General features: G+C 46.5%; 1 protein-coding gene across 1 annotated transcript in view; it reads left to right on the forward strand.

The window, feature by feature from the left end:
• TTN (titin) overlaps positions 1 to 18,297 on the forward strand; it is a 285,763-nt gene that overhangs the window by 255,997 nt on the left and 11,469 nt on the right. Inside the window, exons 280-303 of the mRNA XM_075530312.1 lie at positions 598 to 885; positions 1,005 to 1,304; positions 1,559 to 1,861; positions 1,952 to 2,257; positions 2,365 to 4,131; positions 4,471 to 4,764; positions 5,888 to 6,175; positions 6,702 to 7,001; positions 7,102 to 9,168; positions 9,274 to 9,576; positions 9,883 to 10,188; positions 10,290 to 10,580; positions 10,677 to 10,973; positions 11,097 to 11,402; positions 12,348 to 12,653; positions 12,738 to 13,019; positions 13,406 to 13,999; positions 14,142 to 14,429; positions 14,518 to 14,817; positions 15,214 to 15,516; positions 16,389 to 16,691; positions 16,811 to 17,395; positions 17,522 to 17,827; positions 17,949 to 18,248. Coding sequence (XP_075386427.1) covers positions 598 to 885; positions 1,005 to 1,304; positions 1,559 to 1,861; positions 1,952 to 2,257; positions 2,365 to 4,131; positions 4,471 to 4,764; positions 5,888 to 6,175; positions 6,702 to 7,001; positions 7,102 to 9,168; positions 9,274 to 9,576; positions 9,883 to 10,188; positions 10,290 to 10,580; positions 10,677 to 10,973; positions 11,097 to 11,402; positions 12,348 to 12,653; positions 12,738 to 13,019; positions 13,406 to 13,999; positions 14,142 to 14,429; positions 14,518 to 14,817; positions 15,214 to 15,516; positions 16,389 to 16,691; positions 16,811 to 17,395; positions 17,522 to 17,827; positions 17,949 to 18,248 — 10,983 coding nt within the window. The remainder of the gene's footprint in view (positions 1 to 597; positions 886 to 1,004; positions 1,305 to 1,558; positions 1,862 to 1,951; positions 2,258 to 2,364; positions 4,132 to 4,470; positions 4,765 to 5,887; positions 6,176 to 6,701; positions 7,002 to 7,101; positions 9,169 to 9,273; positions 9,577 to 9,882; positions 10,189 to 10,289; positions 10,581 to 10,676; positions 10,974 to 11,096; positions 11,403 to 12,347; positions 12,654 to 12,737; positions 13,020 to 13,405; positions 14,000 to 14,141; positions 14,430 to 14,517; positions 14,818 to 15,213; positions 15,517 to 16,388; positions 16,692 to 16,810; positions 17,396 to 17,521; positions 17,828 to 17,948; positions 18,249 to 18,297) is intronic.

An 18,297-nucleotide genomic window follows, 5' to 3' on the forward strand; every position in this document is an offset into this window, starting at 1 on the left:
TCCCTGGTGTATCTCTTTTCACCATTGAAATAAAATTCCTGTTAGGCTTACAAAGGCACTTAGGCCCTTATACAATTAACTGGGGTGCTGAGCTTGCATACGATCTTGCATCACATCTAGGGTAGAAGGGTGGCCTGTAAATTAAATTTTTTTAAATATTAGATGAACAGGAATATATTGTTGTTGCTATGTGCAATCAAGTTGTTTCCAAAACACTGCCTGGTTCGGTGACATTCTCACAATGATCTTGGGTTTGAGCCCTTGCTGCAGCTTCCATGTCAACCCATCAGAGGCTGTGCATTTTCCCCAGAGCAAACCGCTTCACCTTTCTTCCACAGAGAAGCTGGTGGGTTTGAACCACTTGTAGTTAGCAGCCCACGGCTGAGCCTACAGTGCTCTCTCTCTCGAAGTACTTCAAAAAGTTTGTAGAAAAATTCAATTGCCTTTCAGTTCCCTTTTCCCCTCGTGTACGTGTGTGGATGAGCACATATCTACACGTTTTTAAGGCTTTTTTTAAGGCTAACGACCTTATTTGGAAGTTGAAATTATTTTTAACACCCCTATGATCTTCTAAATATTTCTCATCTCTGCTTACAGGTGGACCTGTCATTGATTTGCCTCTAGAATATACAGAAGTCGTCAAATACAGAGCAGGCACCTCTGTGAAACTCAGAGCTGGCATTTCTGGCAAACCAGCACCCACAATTGAGTGGTACAAAGACGATAAAGAGTTACAAACCAACGCCCTGGTGTGTGTTGAAAATAGCACTGACCTTGCCTCTATACTCATCAAAGATGCCAATCGCCTTAATAGTGGAAGCTATGAACTAAAACTACGGAACGCCATGGGCTCAGCCTCCGCGACCATCAGAGTACAGATCCTTGGTGGGTGCCGAGTATAGACCGTCATAATATATTTTGCCTACCGACCACGTAGTGATTTTAGCTCAATAGCCTTAAAAAAAAAAACTAACTAACATATTGCTTTGTTCTCTTACTAACAGACAAACCAGGACCTCCGAGTGGACCGATTGAGTTTAAGACCGTTACTGCTGAAAAGATAACCCTATTTTGGCGGCCTCCAACCGACGATGGAGGTGCGAAAATCACTCACTTCATTGTGGAAAAGCGCGAGACAAGCCGCGTAGTGTGGTCTATGGTGTCTGAAAACTTGGAAGAGTGCATCATTACAACCACGAAAATTATCAAAGGAAATGAATACATCTTCCGGGTTCGGGCTGTGAACAAATACGGAGTTGGCGAGCCGCTGGAATCCGATCCAGTCACCGCCAAGAACGCATTTGGTAAGATTTGATGTCATCAGAACAATAAAGCCAAGTCTATGGGGAAAAGTAAAATTAAGTACAAACGATCCCTTTCGCCCGTGGTGATTTTCTTAGCAAAATTTTCTTTTGTATCACCTCTCTTCTCATCACCCTTTCAACCAAGCAGAAAGCACTTGTAGGAGAAATGAAACTACGATTAATTAACAGGGTTTGAACACTGAAATGCAGAATCTGTGAGTAATGTTGAGCCTCTCAACTCATTTCCTAAACAGTTACACCCGGACCACCGAGCGTGCCTGAAGTGACCAAGATGACCAAGAACGCCATGACTGTCGTCTGGAACAGACCAGTTGCAGATGGTGGTAGTGAGATAAGTGGTTACTTCCTTGAGAGACGAGACAAGAAGAGTCTCGGATGGCTTAAAGTACTAAAAGAGAGTATCCGCGATACCCGGCAGAAAGTAACGGGACTCACAGAAAACAGTGACTATCAGTTCCGAGTCTGTGCAGTCAATGCGGCTGGCCTGGGCCCATTTTCTGAACCATCGGACTTTTACAAAGCTGCCGATCCGATTGGTAAGTACTCATAAACGCAGCATCTTCACTCGTCTCTTTGTTTGAATGCCTTAATTGATCTGTAATTACTCCTTGGAATGGTCATTCCAGATCCTCCGGGCCCTCCTGCTAAGATAAGAATCGCAGACTCCACGAAATCCTCCATCACTCTTGGCTGGAGTAAACCTGTCTATGACGGAGGCAGTGCTGTGACGGGCTACCTTGTTGAGATGAGACTAGGGGAGGAAGAGGAATGGACGACTGTCTCGACCAAAGGAGAGGTCAGAACCACAGAGTATGTGGTATCTAACCTGAAACCTGGAATCAATTACTACTTCCGGGTATCTGCCGTAAACTGTGCAGGACAAGGAGAACCTATAGAAATGGCCGAACCTGCACAAGCTAAAGATATACTTGGTGCGTACTTATTAGTTTGGTTAGAGCTCTGTTTATTATTAATTCCCAGAAGACCACTGGTTTCTTGTTCTTCCTATTTACAGCACGTGTTCCTTTTCTTTCTACAGAGGAAGCAGAGATCGACCTCGATGTGGCTCTCAGAACTTCTGTCATAGCTAAGGCTGGTGAAGACGTGCAGGTGTTGATTCCCTTTAAGGGTAGACCGCCCCCTACTGTCATGTGGAGAAAAGATGAGAAAAATCTCGGCGGTGATACCAGATACACCATTCAAAACACGGACTCCTCTTCGTTGCTCATTATCCCTCAAGTCACTCGCCACGACACGGGGAAATATATCCTCACAATAGAAAATGGAGTTGGCCAACCAAAGTCTTCAACCGTGAGTGTGAAAGTGCTTGACACGCCGGCCGCCTGCCAGAAACTACAACTCAAGCACGTTTCTCGTGGCACGGTCACTTTGTTCTGGGAGCCTCCTCTCATTGACGGAGGGTCTCCCATAATTAATTATGTCATTGAAAAGAGAGATGCCACCAAGAGGACCTGGTCTGCCGTGTCGCACAAGTGCTCCAGTACATCATTTAAGGTGACCGATCTGTCAGAGAAGACTCCATTCTTCTTCAGAGTTCTGGCGGAAAATGAAATGGGGGTCGGGGAGCCCTGTGAAACCACGGAGCCGGTGAAGGCTGCCGAGGTACCCGCTCCCATTCGCGATCTCACAATGAAAGACTCAACAAAAACATCCATCACCCTGAGCTGGACCAAGCCTGACTTTGACGGTGGCAGCGTCATCACAGACTATGTGGTGGAAAGAAAAGGGAAAGGCGAACAGTCCTGGTCACACGCGGGCATCAGTAAGGCATGTGAAATTGAAGTTGGCCAACTTAAGGAACAGTCGGTCCTGGAATTCAGAGTGTTTGCCAAAAATGAGAAGGGGCTAAGTGATGCTGTGACTATTGGGCCAATGACAGTGAAAGAACTCATCATCACACCTGAGGTCGACCTGTCAGAAATCCCTGGGGCACAGGTCACTGTGAGAATTGGGCACAATGTCCACCTTGAGTTACCGTACAAAGGGAAGCCCAAACCAGCTATCAGCTGGCTGAAAGACAGTTTGCCGGTGAAAGAGAGTGAGCATGTCCGTTTCAGTAAGACCGAAAACAAAATCACCCTGAATATCAAGAATGCCCAGAAGGAGCACGGAGGGAAATACACCGTCATCCTGGATAATGCCGTTTGTCGAAACTCATTTCCCATTACAGTCATCACACTTGGTCCACCATCAAAGCCCAAAGGGCCCATTCGATTTGATGAAATCAAGGCTGACAGCGTCATCATGTCCTGGGATGTGCCTGAAGACGATGGCGGTGGGGAAATTACATGCTACAGCATTGAGAAGCGGGAAGCTTCACAAACTAATTGGAAGATGGTGTGTTCGAGTGTTGCCAGGACAACTTTCAAAGTTCCTAACCTCGTCAAAGATGCTGAGTACCAGTTTAGAGTTCGGGCAGAAAACAGATACGGAGTCAGCCAAGCACTTGTCTCAAATATTATTGTGGCAAAGCATCAATTCAGGATTCCTGGCCCCCCAGGAAAACCAGTTATATACAATGTGACTTCTGATGGCATGTCCCTCACTTGGGACGCTCCAGTCTACGATGGTGGTTCCGAAGTTACAGGATTCTATGTTGAAAAGAAAGAAAGAAATAGCATTCTCTGGCAACGAGTCAATACATCATCCATCTCGGGAAGAGAATACAGAGTGACTGGACTCATGGAAGGCCTAGATTACCAATTCCGTGTTTATGCTGAAAATTCTGCGGGCCTGAGTTCACCTAGCGATCCAAGTAAATTTACATTAGCTGTTTCTCCAGTAGGTAAGTGACTAACTAGCTATCATTCAGGTAGATTGAATTTGGTGATAGAATATGCTAATAACAAGTAAACCACGCAATGCTTTTCTCCCACACGTTACCTCCCCACATCTCTTCTTGTGACTAGAAGGTTTGTCAAGTAAAGCAGGGGTTTTGATTTTTGAATCCGTCTAATACGGTAATTTAAAGTTCTTTCCAAAGACTTTATGAAACAAAGTTGAAACTCGTGGTTAAAATGAATTTGGGGTTTATTCTGAATGATTTTATTTTTTTCCATTGATGATCAAGAGTGGTCATAGAAATAATGATGCCCTTGACTTCCATGTGACTTTTTGCTTTTAGACCCACCCGGTACCCCTGACTACATCGACGTGACCCGAGAAACCATCACACTTAAATGGAACCCACCATTGCGGGATGGCGGCAGTAAGATTGTAGCCTACAGCATTGAGAAACGGCAAGGGAGCGACCGCTGGGTTAGATGCAACTTCACTGATGTCAGTGAATGTCAGTACACAGTCACAGGCCTTAGTCCTGGGGATCGATATGAATTCAGAATAATTGCAAGAAATGCTGTCGGGACTATAAGCCCACCTTCACAGTCTTCAGGCTTTATTATGACACGAGATGAAAATGGTAAGCACGTTAGAACAGATTTTCAATGTCACTATGAGCACGCACATTAAATAATGACACTCTTGGCCTCTGGCTCCCTGAATAGAAACAGGAACATCCATTTCAAACAGATTGCCAAAGGAGGCTGTGTGCATGAATCCGCAACACTGTAATTGATATTAATTCCTTTCAGACCATTCCCATATAAGTTTCAGGCAGCTGGGAGTGAGTTCTCAGCTTTGTCATTTCTATCATTTTTTCAATAAAGAATGGAAGAAAAGCTCTCCAGAATAACTGCCCATCTTTACTGACGTTATTGAAAAAAGCACACATCTAACAGCAGTTATCGCCTTGCTTGAGTTCAGCTGATAACCCCTTAGAGCTGCGGTTCTCAACCTGTGGGTTGCGGCCCCTTTGGGGTCTAATTACCCTTTCACAGGGGTCGCCTAAGACCATCAATGATCTTAGGAATGGAGACATGGCTCCTCTATCCATCTCCAACTGGGTCTGTCCACAGGCAGATATACTCACAGACGAGTACCTGGCATGAAGACTGTTACCCATGCTACACGATGCTTCAAGACAAAATTTCATTTATTTGTAATTAGAAATATTTCACAATATATAATTACATATTGTTTTGTGATTAATCATTATGCTTTATGTTCAATTTGTCAATGAAAACCCATCCTGCATATCAGATATTTACATGATGATTCATAACAGTAGCAAAATTACAATTATGAAGTAGCAATGAAAATAATTTTTTGGTTGGGGTCCCCACAACATGAGGAACTGTATGAAAGGGTCGCAGCATGAGGACGGTTGAGAACCACTGTCTTAGAGGAACTGGCTTGAATATGCAACAGTCATACAAAGGAAATGACCTGTCCATATCACTGTTCACTTTTTACAAATAGTATTACGAAGTCAACAATGTGAGAGGCATAACAAAGGAAATAACCTAATCATATGCAAATGTGTCACCCAGAGGCTAAGTATTCTGTTGTCAGTGCGCCTCTACAATTGCTTTTGGTGACACAGTCTGATTCCTTCCAGGCTTTATGATCTGAAACAAATTGAAAAAATTGCTTCTGTCTCTTGTAAGCCAAATGAAGACACGGTGTTTCTTTTCCTTTTATAGTTCTACCTACAGTAGAGTTTGGCCCAGAGTATTTCGACGGTCTCACTATTAAGTCTGGAGAGAACCTTCGAATTCGAGCTTTGGTACAAGGACGGCCAGTACCAAAAGTCACTTGGTTCAAGGATGGAGTAGAAATAGAAACGAGGATGAATATGGAAATAACCGACGTCCTCGGATCCACCAGCCTCTTTGTTAGAGATGCTACTCGGGACCATCGTGGTGTATACACAATTGAAGCCAAAAATGTGTCTGGCTCCACAAAAGCAGAAATTACAGTAAAAGTACAAGGTACCTTAAAAATATCTTCTTGATGCATAATATTCTACTTTATGCATGTACCAGAGTTTGTTTACCCATTCCTCTATGGTTGGAGTTTTTATTGTTTCCATCTTTGTGTTTTTATAGAAATTGTTGCAGTGAACATAGGTGTGCATTTGGAAATATATATCTTCTTGAAAAAAATAATTTATAAATTATCAAGGGTTCATGGGGGAGGGAGGGTAGAAGAGGGAGGGGACCCACTGATACCAAGGGCTCAATTAGAAAGAAAATGTTTTGAAAATGAGGATGGCAACATCTGTACAGATGTGCTTGACACAATGAATATATATTTAAATCATTTTACTGGGGGCTCGTACAGCTCAGATAGATAGATAGATAGATAGATAGATAGATAGATAGATAGATAGATAGAGATAGATGTATATAAATGGTAAAGCCAAGAAGATTATCATCTGGATTTGGATTAGAGAAATGTCCATTTGTTCCTATGAAGAAGGCAAAAGAAACTAACCCTTGGATCTTTCTGTTATAGATACGCCAGGAAAGGTAGTTGGACCAATAAGATTCACCAATATCACCGGCGAGAAGATGACACTGTGGTGGGATGCGCCTCTCAATGATGGCTGTGCACCTGTCACTCACTACATCATTGAGAAACGGGAGACCAGCAGACTTGCTTGGGCCCTCATTGAGGATCAATGTGAAGCCCACACTTACACTGCCATGAAACTAATAAACGGCAATGAATACCAGTTCCGTGTTTCTGCAGTTAACAAGTTCGGTGTTGGCAGGCCACTTGAGTCTGACCCAGTGGTTGCTCAAATACAGTACAGTGAGTATCTGTTCTTACTCAGTGGTACCAGGTCATACATGATTCACTTTCTAAGCAAACTTCTCATTCCCTTTCTGTCCCTCTTTCTTTTGCCTCACAGCTGTTCCTGATGCCCCTGGCATTCCGGAGCCCAGCAATGTAACTGGCAATAGCATCACACTTACATGGGCCAGGCCCGAATCGGATGGTGGCAATGAAATCCAGCAATACATTCTGGAGAGGAGAGAAAAAAAGAGCACACGGTGGGTGAAGGTGATCAGCAAACGGCCAGTCTCTGAGACGCGATTCAAAGTCACTGGCCTGACAGAAGGCAATGAATATGAATTCCACGTCATGGCTGAAAATGCTGCCGGAGTAGGGCCTGCAAGTGGCATCTCGAGGCTGATCAAATGCAGAGAACCTGTCAACCCGCCCAGCGCTCCCTCTGTGGTCAAAGTGACAGACACCTCCAAGACAACGGTGAGCTTAGAATGGTCCAAGCCGGTGTTTGATGGCGGCATGGAGATCATTGGGTATATCATTGAAATGTGCAAAGCCGACTTGGGAGACTGGCACAAGGTGAATGCAGAGGCATGTGTGAAAACAAGATACACTGTCACCGACTTGCAAGCCGGCGAGGAATACAAATTCCGCGTGAGTGCTGTCAATGGTGCTGGAAAGGGAGACAGCTGTGAAGTGACCGGCACAATCAAAGCGGTTGACCGACTAACTGCTCCAGAGTTGGACATTGACGCGAACTTCAAGCAGACGCACATTGTGAGAGCAGGGGCCAGTATTCGCCTCTTCATTGCCTACCAGGGTAGACCAGCGCCTACGGCTGTGTGGAGCAAAGCAGACTCGACCCTGAGCCTCCACGCCGACATCCACACGACAGACTCCTTCAGCACCCTCACCGTGGAAAACTGCAACAGAAACGATGCTGGGAAATACACCCTGACTGTGGAAAACAACAGTGGCAAGAAGTCGATCACATTTACTGTAAAGGTGCTAGACTCTCCAGGCCCACCCGGCCCGATTAGCTTCAAGGATGTGAACCGAGGCTCTGTGACCCTGATGTGGGATGCCCCTCTCCTCGATGGCGGCGCCCGAGTCCGTCACTACGTGGTGGAGAAGCGGGAAGCAAGTCGCCGCAGCTGGCAGGTTGTCAGTGAAAAGTGCACGCGTCAGATCCTCAAGGTTGGTGACCTGGCAGAAGGCGTTCCATACTATTTCCGAGTTTCTGCCGAGAACGAGTATGGTGTTGGCGAGCCCTATGAGATGCCAGAACCCATTGTAGCCACAGAACAGCCGGCTCCCCCAAGGAGACTTGATGTTGTCGACACGAGCAAATCCTCTGCCGTCTTAGCTTGGCTGAAACCCGAACACGATGGAGGCAGCCGGATCACTGGCTACCTGCTGGAAATGAGGCAAAAGGGATCTGACTTCTGGGTTGAAGCTGGCCACACCAAACAGCTGACTCTCACAGTGGAGAGCCTGATGGAGAACACGGAGTATGAATTCCGTGTCAAAGCCAAGAATGATGCTGGCTACAGCGAGCCCAGGGAAGCCTTCTCATCAGTCATCATCAAGGAACCTCAAATTGAACCCACTGCCGATCTCACTGGAATCACCAATCAGCTCATCACGTGCAAAGCAGGAAGCACTTTTACCATTGATGTGCCAATAAGTGGCCGCCCTGCCCCCAAAGTCATATGGAAGCTTGAGGAAATGAGACTGAAGGAGACGGACAGAGTGAGTATAACAACAACGAAGGACAGGACCACGCTCTCCGTAAAGGACAGCATGAGAGGCGACTCGGGCAGATACTTCTTGACCCTAGAAAATACAGCTGGCGTCAAGACATTCACCATCACGGTCGTGGTCATCAGAAGGCCAGGTCCAGTGACTGGCCCCATCGAGGTCTCCTCCGTCTCGGCAGAATCATGTGTCCTGTCATGGTCTGAACCGAAAGATGATGGAGGCACCGACATTACGAATTACATAGTTGAAAAGCGTGAGTCCGGTAAAACATCTTGGCAGCTCATCAATTCCAGTGTCAAGCGCACCCAGATTAAAGTCACTCATCTCACAAAATACATGGAATATTCTTTCCGTGTCAGTTCAGAGAACAGATTTGGTGTCAGCAAGCCTGTAGAATCAGCACCGATTGTTGCTGAACATCCATTTGGTAAGAGACATGAAAATCTATTTTTCTTTTAAAATGCTGTATTGTGAAACATTTCCTCCTTTGTGCAACACTGTACTCTCATTTGCTATCTTTGCTTATGTGTAGTCCCACCAAGCGCGCCGACCAGACCTGAAGTCTGCTATGTGTCAGCCACCACCATGGCCATTCGCTGGGAAGAGCCCTACCATGACGGAGGCAGTAAAATCATCGGGTACTGGGTGGAGAAGAAAGAACGCAACACCATCCTCTGGGTGAAAGAAAACAAAGTGCCATGCTTAGAGTGCAGCTACAAAGTGACTGGCTTGGTGGAAGGGCTGGAGTATCAGTTCAGAACATACGCCCTCAATGCTGCAGGCGTTAGCAAAGCCAGTGAAGCCTCCAGACCTGTCATGGCACAGAACCCAGTTGGTAGGTATCGCAACTTCAGCGGGGGCGGCGGGATATGTCTGTGGATCAGTTTGTCTATCCGTCTTATCCATAGAGCCCTGGGGGTGCAGTAGTTAAGAACATGGCTACTTACTGAAAGGGTGGCAGTTGGAAACTCCCAGCTGTGCCTCGGGAGGAAAATGTGGTCGTGTATGTCCGTAAAGATCGACAGCCTGTTCTGTTCTGCCCTCCAGTGTCTCTGTGTGTTGGAACTGATGGACTCTGTGGTGATGGGTTTGGTTTTGAAACATATGTTTGGTCCTAGTAGCATTTATTTTCTCATCCCAGATGCGCCAGGAAGACCAGAGGTGACAGACGTTACCAGAGCAACGGTGTCATTGATTTGGTCTGCCCCAGTGTATGATGGGGGCAGCAAGGTTGTAGGCTATATCATAGAACGTAAACCGGTCAGTGAGGTGGGAGATGGGCGCTGGCTCAAGTGCAACTATACCATCGTGTCAGACAATTTCTTCACCGTGACCGCTCTAAGTGAAGGAGACACTTACGAGTTCCGAGTGCTGGCCAAGAATGCGGCGGGTGTAATTAGCAAAGGGTCGGAATCGACAGGTCCTGTCACTTGCCGAGATGAATACGGTAAGGAATAGTCAATATTGTCCTTTTTTTAAAAAAAATTTTCACAATTGATGTGAAAGCTAACTGTTAGGTATTCATTGACTTGCTTTGCCTATTGACAGCTCCACCCAAAGCCGAACTGGATGCCAGATTACATGGTGATCTGGTGACTATCAGAGCCGGCTCGGATCTTGTTCTTGATGCTGCAGTTGGTGGCAAACCAGAACCCAAAATCATCTGGACCAAAGGAGAAAAAGAACTAGATCTCTGTGAGAAAGTCTCTTTGCAGTACACGGGCAAACGGGCAACCGCTGTGATTAAGTTCTGTGACCGGAGTGACAGTGGGAAATACACTTTAACCGTGAAGAATGCCAGTGGGACCAAGGCCGTGTCTGTCATGGTCAAAGTGCTTGGTAAGATTGTCCCCAGTCTTCTAATTTGTAAGTTTCGAGTGTGGAAAGAGAGAATGGTCTTCATCGCGGCCTGTCACTGCGTTTCGTCTGTTTCAGATTCCCCTGGCCCATGTGGACAGCTCACCGTCAGTAGGGTAACAGAAGAGAGGTGCACGCTAGCCTGGAGCCTTCCTCAGGAAGACGGAGGGGCAGAAATTACTCACTACATCATAGAAAGGCGCGAGACTAGCAGGCTCAACTGGGTGATTGTTGAAGGTGAATGCCCAACCCTCTCCTACGTGGTGACCAGACTCATCAAGAACAATGAATACGTGTTCCGAGTGAAGGCAGTGAACAAGTATGGCCCTGGTGTGCCCGTGGAATCTGAACCAATTGTTGCCAGAAACTCCTTCAGTGAGTATTAGCCCATTTCAAACAATCTGGGAGTGGAAATACAATGGGATCGGGAAATAGAAACTTGTCACTATGACGTGGTATCATTCTGACCATCCTTGTTTTTATAAAACACATAAACAGCTATTCCATCGCCACCTGGCATACCTGAAGAAGTAGCTGCTGGCAAAGAGCACATCATCATTCAGTGGCTAAAGCCTGAATCTGACGGGGGCAGTGAGATCAGCAACTACCTAGTAGACAAACGTGAGAAGAAGAGCCTGCGCTGGACCCGGGTCAACAAGGACTACGTGGTGTATGATACCAGGCTGAAGGTGACCGGCCTCATGGAAGGGTGCGACTACCAATTCCGAGTGACCGCGGTGAACGCTGCTGGCAACAGCGAACCCAGTGATGCTTCCAACTTCATCGCGTGCAGAGAACCATCCTGTGAGTGCTAAGAACCACACATGTGTCCGGCCCAGCTAAGCTGCATTATGAATCATGTTCCAATATTCCTTTTCCTGAAAGTTATAGGTTGATGCATGGTCTAGAAAAATATATGCTTGCTTGAGAGTCCTTAAACTGTAGCCTAGTTCAGAGAACATCTGAAACGAAACTACTGTTGAGAAGTTAGCAATTATCACGGCGGGAAATTATGGCAGCACAAGCCAGTCTGTGTGGGGGTAGCAATCATTCTGTCAATATGAAAGGGGAATATTTTTTAAATCTTCCTAAGGACAGAGGACAATGCTTTATACTGATAACGACTGAAACGGAAAACGTAAAGCCCCTGTAAAGAATAAGCATAACAGAAGCATAAAGTCTGTCACACTTGAATGAGAAACTAAGCCGAGAATTGTCACAAGAGCTTCAAAAATAATGACAATTCCTCGTGCACAGTTTGAACCCAGCAAACTAAAAGGGATAAGTTCTGGAGACACATGGGGACGTTAAGTAACCTGAGCCTTACACGCATTTGAAAGGTAGAGGTCACACGTGACGTTCTCCCTGTGAAAGGTGATCAATTACAGAAAACTCAGTTACAGAAAACGCCCTCAACATGGGTCCTTTACACAATAAGCTTCACTAGAAAGGGGAAGAACACAATCAAAGCGGCAAAAGAAAACATCCATCTTTCCCTAGAGTGTTAATTTTCAAATAATAATGAGTGTGATGGTAAAAATACACAGTGCTGTCCCTGAGCACTGTACTATCCTGTTACATCAGGAGAGACCGGTTACAGAATATCTTGATGAGGGTGGGCAATAAGGCAATCATGTCTTGGTGAATCATTAAGACCAGCAACAGAATCCTCCATTTCAAAGAAAAAAATAAGAAATCTCAGATTCCCTATTTGTGTCATACCTGCTTCCACCTTATTCAATTCCACAGATACCCCTGGACCACCTTCTGCCCCGAGAGTAGTGGACACCACCAAGCGCAGTATCAGTTTGGCCTGGACCAAGTCTATGTATGACGGCGGTGCTGACATCATTGGCTACGTTCTCGAAATGCAAGAAAAGGACACCGATCAATGGTACCGAGTGCACACCAACGCCACGATAAGAAATACTGAATTCACTGTGCCAGACCTCAAGATGGGTCAGAAATACTCTTTCCGAGTCGCTGCTGTGAACACCAACGGTATGAGTGAATACAGCGAATCAACTGCTGAAATTGAGCCCGTGGAAAGAATAGGTATTTATAGCACAAACTTCTAGGTGAATTCTGTTCTCCTCACACCTGTTTGTGAATTAATTGAGTCTCGCATTCACTTTCCAGAAATACCCGACCTTGAGCTTTCAGACGATCTAAAGAAGACCGTGACCCTCAGGGCTGGGACCACACTGCGCCTGATGGTGTCCGTATCTGGAAGACCAGCCCCCACCATTACGTGGAGTAAGAAGGGCATTGACCTTGCCAGCCGGGCCATTATCGACACCACTGAGAGCTACACGTTACTTATTGTGGACAAAGTAAATCGGTATGACGCTGGAAAATACACAATTGAAGCCGAAAATCCATCCGGCAAAAAGTCAGCAACCGTCCTTGTCAAAGTATTCGGTAAGTCAGCATCTTTCTTAACCTTGACTCGGCTGGGATAACGAGTCTCTGGGTGGCACACGGGGTCAGTCCTAGATGCCTTAGAAGACAGGCCTGGTGACTTGCTTATGAAGGGCCACAGCCTTAACCGCTCTGGAACACAGTTCTGCTCGGACACGCCTGGGGTGGCCGGGAGCCGCGATGGGCTCTACAGCAACCAGCAAAGGCATGTTGACAGAGTGGCTCTGGTAACATACACCTTGACCTGGGATTGATCACCTCTCAGGAGAGGAAGTCTGTTCAGTATATTTTCCTGTGTACACACACACACACACACACACACACACACACGTCCATCAAATCTGTCAAATAGCAAGTGTGGATTTTTTTCAATTCTGTTTCTTCAGATACTCCGGGACCCTGTCCTTCAGTGAAAGTGAAGGAGGTATCCAGAGATTCTGTGACTATTACTTGGGAAATCCCCACAATCGATGGCGGAGCGCCGGTGAGCAATTACATCGTTGAGAAGCGTGAAGCGGCCATGAGAGCGTTCAAAACAGTGACGACCAAGTGCAGCAAAACGCTGTTCCGCATCTGTGGACTTGTGGAAGGAACCATGTACTACTTCAGGGTGCTGCCCGAAAACATCTACGGCATCGGAGAGCCCTGTGAAACGTCGGATGCCGTTCTGGTCTCAGAAGTGCCTCTGGTGCCCATGAAGCTAGAAGTCGTCGATGTCACCAAGTCCACCGTCACCCTGGCCTGGGAAAAGCCGCTCTACGACGGCGGGAGCCGCCTCACAGGGTACGTTCTTGAGGCCTGCAAAGCCGGCACGGAGCGATGGATGAAGGTGGTCACGCTGAAGCCCACCATCCTGGAGCACACCGTCATTTCCTTAAACGAAGGCGAAGAGTACTTATTCCGAGTGCGGGCGCAAAACGAGAAAGGCATGTCAGAGCCGAGAGAGATCGTCACCGCCGTGAGGGTACAGGACCTAAGAGGTACGATTCCAGACAGCCCAATAGAACAGCAGTCATAAAGGAAAGAGGGAGAACATCACAAACCAGGATGTTTTAACATTAGAAATATTCATTCCTATGGGGGGGATAATAAAAAGAGTCTGCTTTTTTTTTATATATCTAGTGTTGCCAACAATTGATCTTTCTACACTGCCGCAAAAGACCATCCATGTCCCAGCTGGCCGACCAGTAGAACTGGTGATCCCAATCACTGGCCGCCCGCCTCCGGCTGCTTCCTGGTTCTTTGAAGGTTCCAAACTGAGAGAATCCGAGCGTGTTATAGTTGAAACTCATACTAAAGTGACTAAATTAACTATCCGTGAGACCACCATCAGAGACACGGGAAACTATACACTTGAATTAAAGAATATAACTGGAACTACATCCGAGACCATCAAAGTTATCATTCTTGGTAAGGGTGTGTGACAAAGAGGGAGGCCCCCGGGTTCCTTTGGCTTTGATGTGAAAATTAATATGCCGGACTCCTTTCTCTTTCCCAGACAAGCCTGGTCCACCAACAGGGCCCATCAAGGTTGATGAAATCGATGCTACTTCCATCACCATTTCCTGGGAACCACCAGAATTGGACGGCGGCGCTCCACTGAGTGGTTATGTCGTGGAGCAACGGGATGCTCACCGTCCAGGATGGCTGCCAGTTTCTGAGTCGGTGACTAGAGCGACCTTTAAGTTCACCAGACTCACGGAAGGCAACGAGTATGTGTTCCGTGTGGCTGCAACCAACCGCTTCGGAATCGGCTCGTACTTGCAGTCGGAGGTCATAGAATGCCGTAGCAGCATCAGTAAGTCCTGAGACCTTTCCACCATTCTCTCGAGCGTCTCCAATGCTATGTGCCGTCGAAGCAATTTATTACGTGCTGTGATGTCTATGACAACAGGTCACAGAAGGAAATCCCTCTAAGGTTTCCAAACCTCCTCTTCTTGTAGGTTTGCAACATGGGTAGACTATTTTTTTCTTTAAGAGAGTGGGAGGAAGGGGAGAATTAGCTATTTTATCATCAGAAAAAGAATGCATGATGCACGTTAATAAACATTTGTCACAGAATTGAAGGAAGTCGAGGAAGGCACCAAAGTGAAAGCCCCGGCACAATAGTCAGGTCACAGAAGGCCTCATTGCGGAGGCCAGCGCTTCCCTGTCTCGTGACGGCCATATTTTGTTGATCTCTGTCTGGCTGCAGGTATTCCCGGACCCCCCGAAACATTACAGATATTTGATGTCTCCCGTGATGGCATGACGCTAACTTGGTATCCTCCTGAAGACGACGGTGGCTCCCAAGTGACTGGGTACATTGTGGAGCGCAAAGAAGTGCGAGCAGACCGCTGGGTGCGCGTGAATAAAGTAGCAGTCACGATGACGCGGTACCGGTCGACTGGCCTTATTGAAGGGCTGGAGTATGAACACCGTGTCACAGCCATCAATGCCAGAGGCACTGGGAAACCCAGCCGCCCTTCCAAACCCATCGTGGCCATGGATCCAATTGGTAAGTACACTTTCAATGAAGTTTACCAAAGTCTCCCTGGTGGCCTAGTGCATAAGAGTTTGGCTGACAGCAGCAAGGTCCACAGTTCTGAACTACCCGCCCCTCTGCAGGAGAAAGATGGGTCTTCTCTCCCATAACAAGCGACAGCCTCAGAACTCACAGGGACAGTTCCGCCCTGTCCTAGATGGTCCCTGTGAGTCGGCGTCAATTCGAAGGCGATGAGCGAGAATTTACATATCAGTACAAACCACTCTTTAAAGTATCCTGGTCTGTGAATTTTGAAGGGTCATATACCATCACGTAGTCACCACCACAATCAAGATAGAGCATATTCCATCACTCAAACAAGGAATTCCTCAGTCGCGCGGTAGGTTTGGTTTGAGGACAGCAGGGAGGGACATGTATCCCAAAGAAATAAAGACATGTTCACAAACAAAAGAGAAACAAATAAATAAATAAGGAAATCCCTTAATCCCCTTTGTAGTCTTTGCCCTCCCAGCCCTTCAGGCCTCTCTGGCATATAAGATTTACACTCTTCTTTTGAATGGGTCTTATCCGCATTAAAGTAAGATCACAATATATGCCTGATAACAGTTAAAATTTTGAAAACAAGTGACTAATTCTAAAAACAGTTTCTAAAAATGCCTCATGAAAGAGAATAGTTACGATCACAAATAAAATATATTCAAGACAAGGAGAACTAACCAGGGCTATCAGTATGTTTAACTGATAAAACCAATGGAATTTTTATAAAATGCAAACGACTTTAATGCCTATAGTCCATGTTTGACAACTTTACTGGATCTATTAGAGGCCACAGCTGGTGTTCAACTTTGCAGCAGACCTAACACGCATGTTGTTGTCTGGCTCAGTTCCTCCAGGAAAGCCACAAAACCCAAGAGTGACAGACACAACAAGGACCTCAGTCTCCCTGGCCTGGAGTGTTCCCGAAGACGAAGGAGGATCTAAAGTCACGGGCTATCTAATTGAAATGCAAAAAGTGGATCAACACGAATGGACCAAATGTAACACCACCCCCACCAAGATTCGGGAGTATACTCTAACACACCTGCCTCAGGGTGCTGAATACAGATTCCGAGTCCTAGCGTGTAATGCTGGTGGACCTGGGGAGCCCGCAGAGGTGCCAGGAACAGTCAAAGTCACTGAAATGCTTGGTAAGACATGAGACCGTTTGCTTCCTGCTATGACTGCTCTAAGACATTACCTACCACCCCATCCCACCCCGCCCCACAAAAACAAACCATCTAAATTGTAACCCTGCATTTCTCCCCAGAATATCCTGATTATGAACTCGACGAAAGATACCAGGAAGGTGTCTTCGTAAGACAAGGTGGAGTCATCAGACTTAACATACCAATCAAAGGGAAACCATTCCCTATATGTAAATGGACCAAGGAAGGCCAGGATATTAGTAAGCGTGCCATGATCGCAACCTCCGAAACACACACTGAGCTTGTAATCAAAGAAGCAGACAGGGATGATTCTGGCACTTACGACCTGGTTCTAGAAAACAAATGTGGCAAGAAAGCCGTCTACATCAAGGTCAAGGTGATTGGGAGCCCCAACACCCCAGAAGGGCCACTGGAATATGATGATATACAAGCACGCTCTGTGAGGGTCAGTTGGAGACCGCCAGCAGATGATGGTGGGGCTGACATCACAGGTTACATCCTGGAGAGAAGAGAAGTGCCGAAAGCAGCCTGGTATACCATTGATTCCAGAGTCCGGGGCACATCTCTGGTGGTCAAAGGTCTCAAAGAAAATGTGGAATACCACTTCCGTGTTTCAGCAGAAAACCAGTTTGGCATAAGCAGACCCCTGAAATCTGAGGAACCCGTCATACCCAAAACCCCACTGAGTAAGTACCCTTTCAACAACAACAACAACGTAAAATTCTTTCCCTTGCACTTTTATTTTTAAATGAACACCATCCATTTACACGATTTGGGACCGGGCTCTAAGATGTATATTTTGACCTTGCTAGATCCTCCAGAGCCTCCCAGCAATCCTCCAGAAGTCCTCGACGTGACCAAGAGTTCCATTAGCCTGTCCTGGTCCCGGCCCAAAGATGACGGTGGCTCTCGTGTCACCGGCTACTACATTGAACGCAAGGAAACATCAACTGACAAGTGGGTCCGACACAACAAGACCCAGATAACCACCACAATGTACACCGTCACGGGCCTTGTGCCGGATGCTGAGTATCAGTTCCGCATCATCGCCCAGAATGAGGTCGGCCTGAGTGAGACCAGCCCGGCTTCAGAACCAGTGGTTTGCAAAGATCCATTTGGTAAGGAAGGTGTTTCGATGAAAGGGGGGGGCTGTCAAAGAAGCGAGTCCTCTTTAGTCTTCCTGTGTTTTTTACAACAGTAGCATGTCTAGCCTTTTTAATCATATTTTCAATATTTCAGATAAACCGAGCCAACCCGGAGAACTTGAGATTCTGTCAATATCCAAAGACAGCGTCACTCTCCAGTGGGAGAAACCCGAATGCGATGGTGGCAAAGAGATTCTTGGCTACTGGGTCGAATACAGACAGTCTGGAGAGAGTGCTTGGAAGAAGAGCAATAAGGACCGTGTCAAGGACAAGCAGCTCACAGTCGGAGGTTTGCTGGAAGCTACTGAATACGAATTCAGAGTTTTTGCTGAGAATGAGACCGGACTTAGCAGACCCCGAAGAACCGCTATGTCTGTAAAGACTAAGCTAACGTGTAAGTAGCCTTTAGTTCCCTGCTGATGAATCATGAATGGGGCAACCTA

The sequence above is a fragment of the Tenrec ecaudatus genome, chromosome 13 (assembly GCF_050624435.1).
Source record: "Tenrec ecaudatus isolate mTenEca1 chromosome 13, mTenEca1.hap1, whole genome shotgun sequence".
NCBI classification, from domain to species: Eukaryota; Metazoa; Chordata; class Mammalia; order Afrosoricida; family Tenrecidae; genus Tenrec; species Tenrec ecaudatus.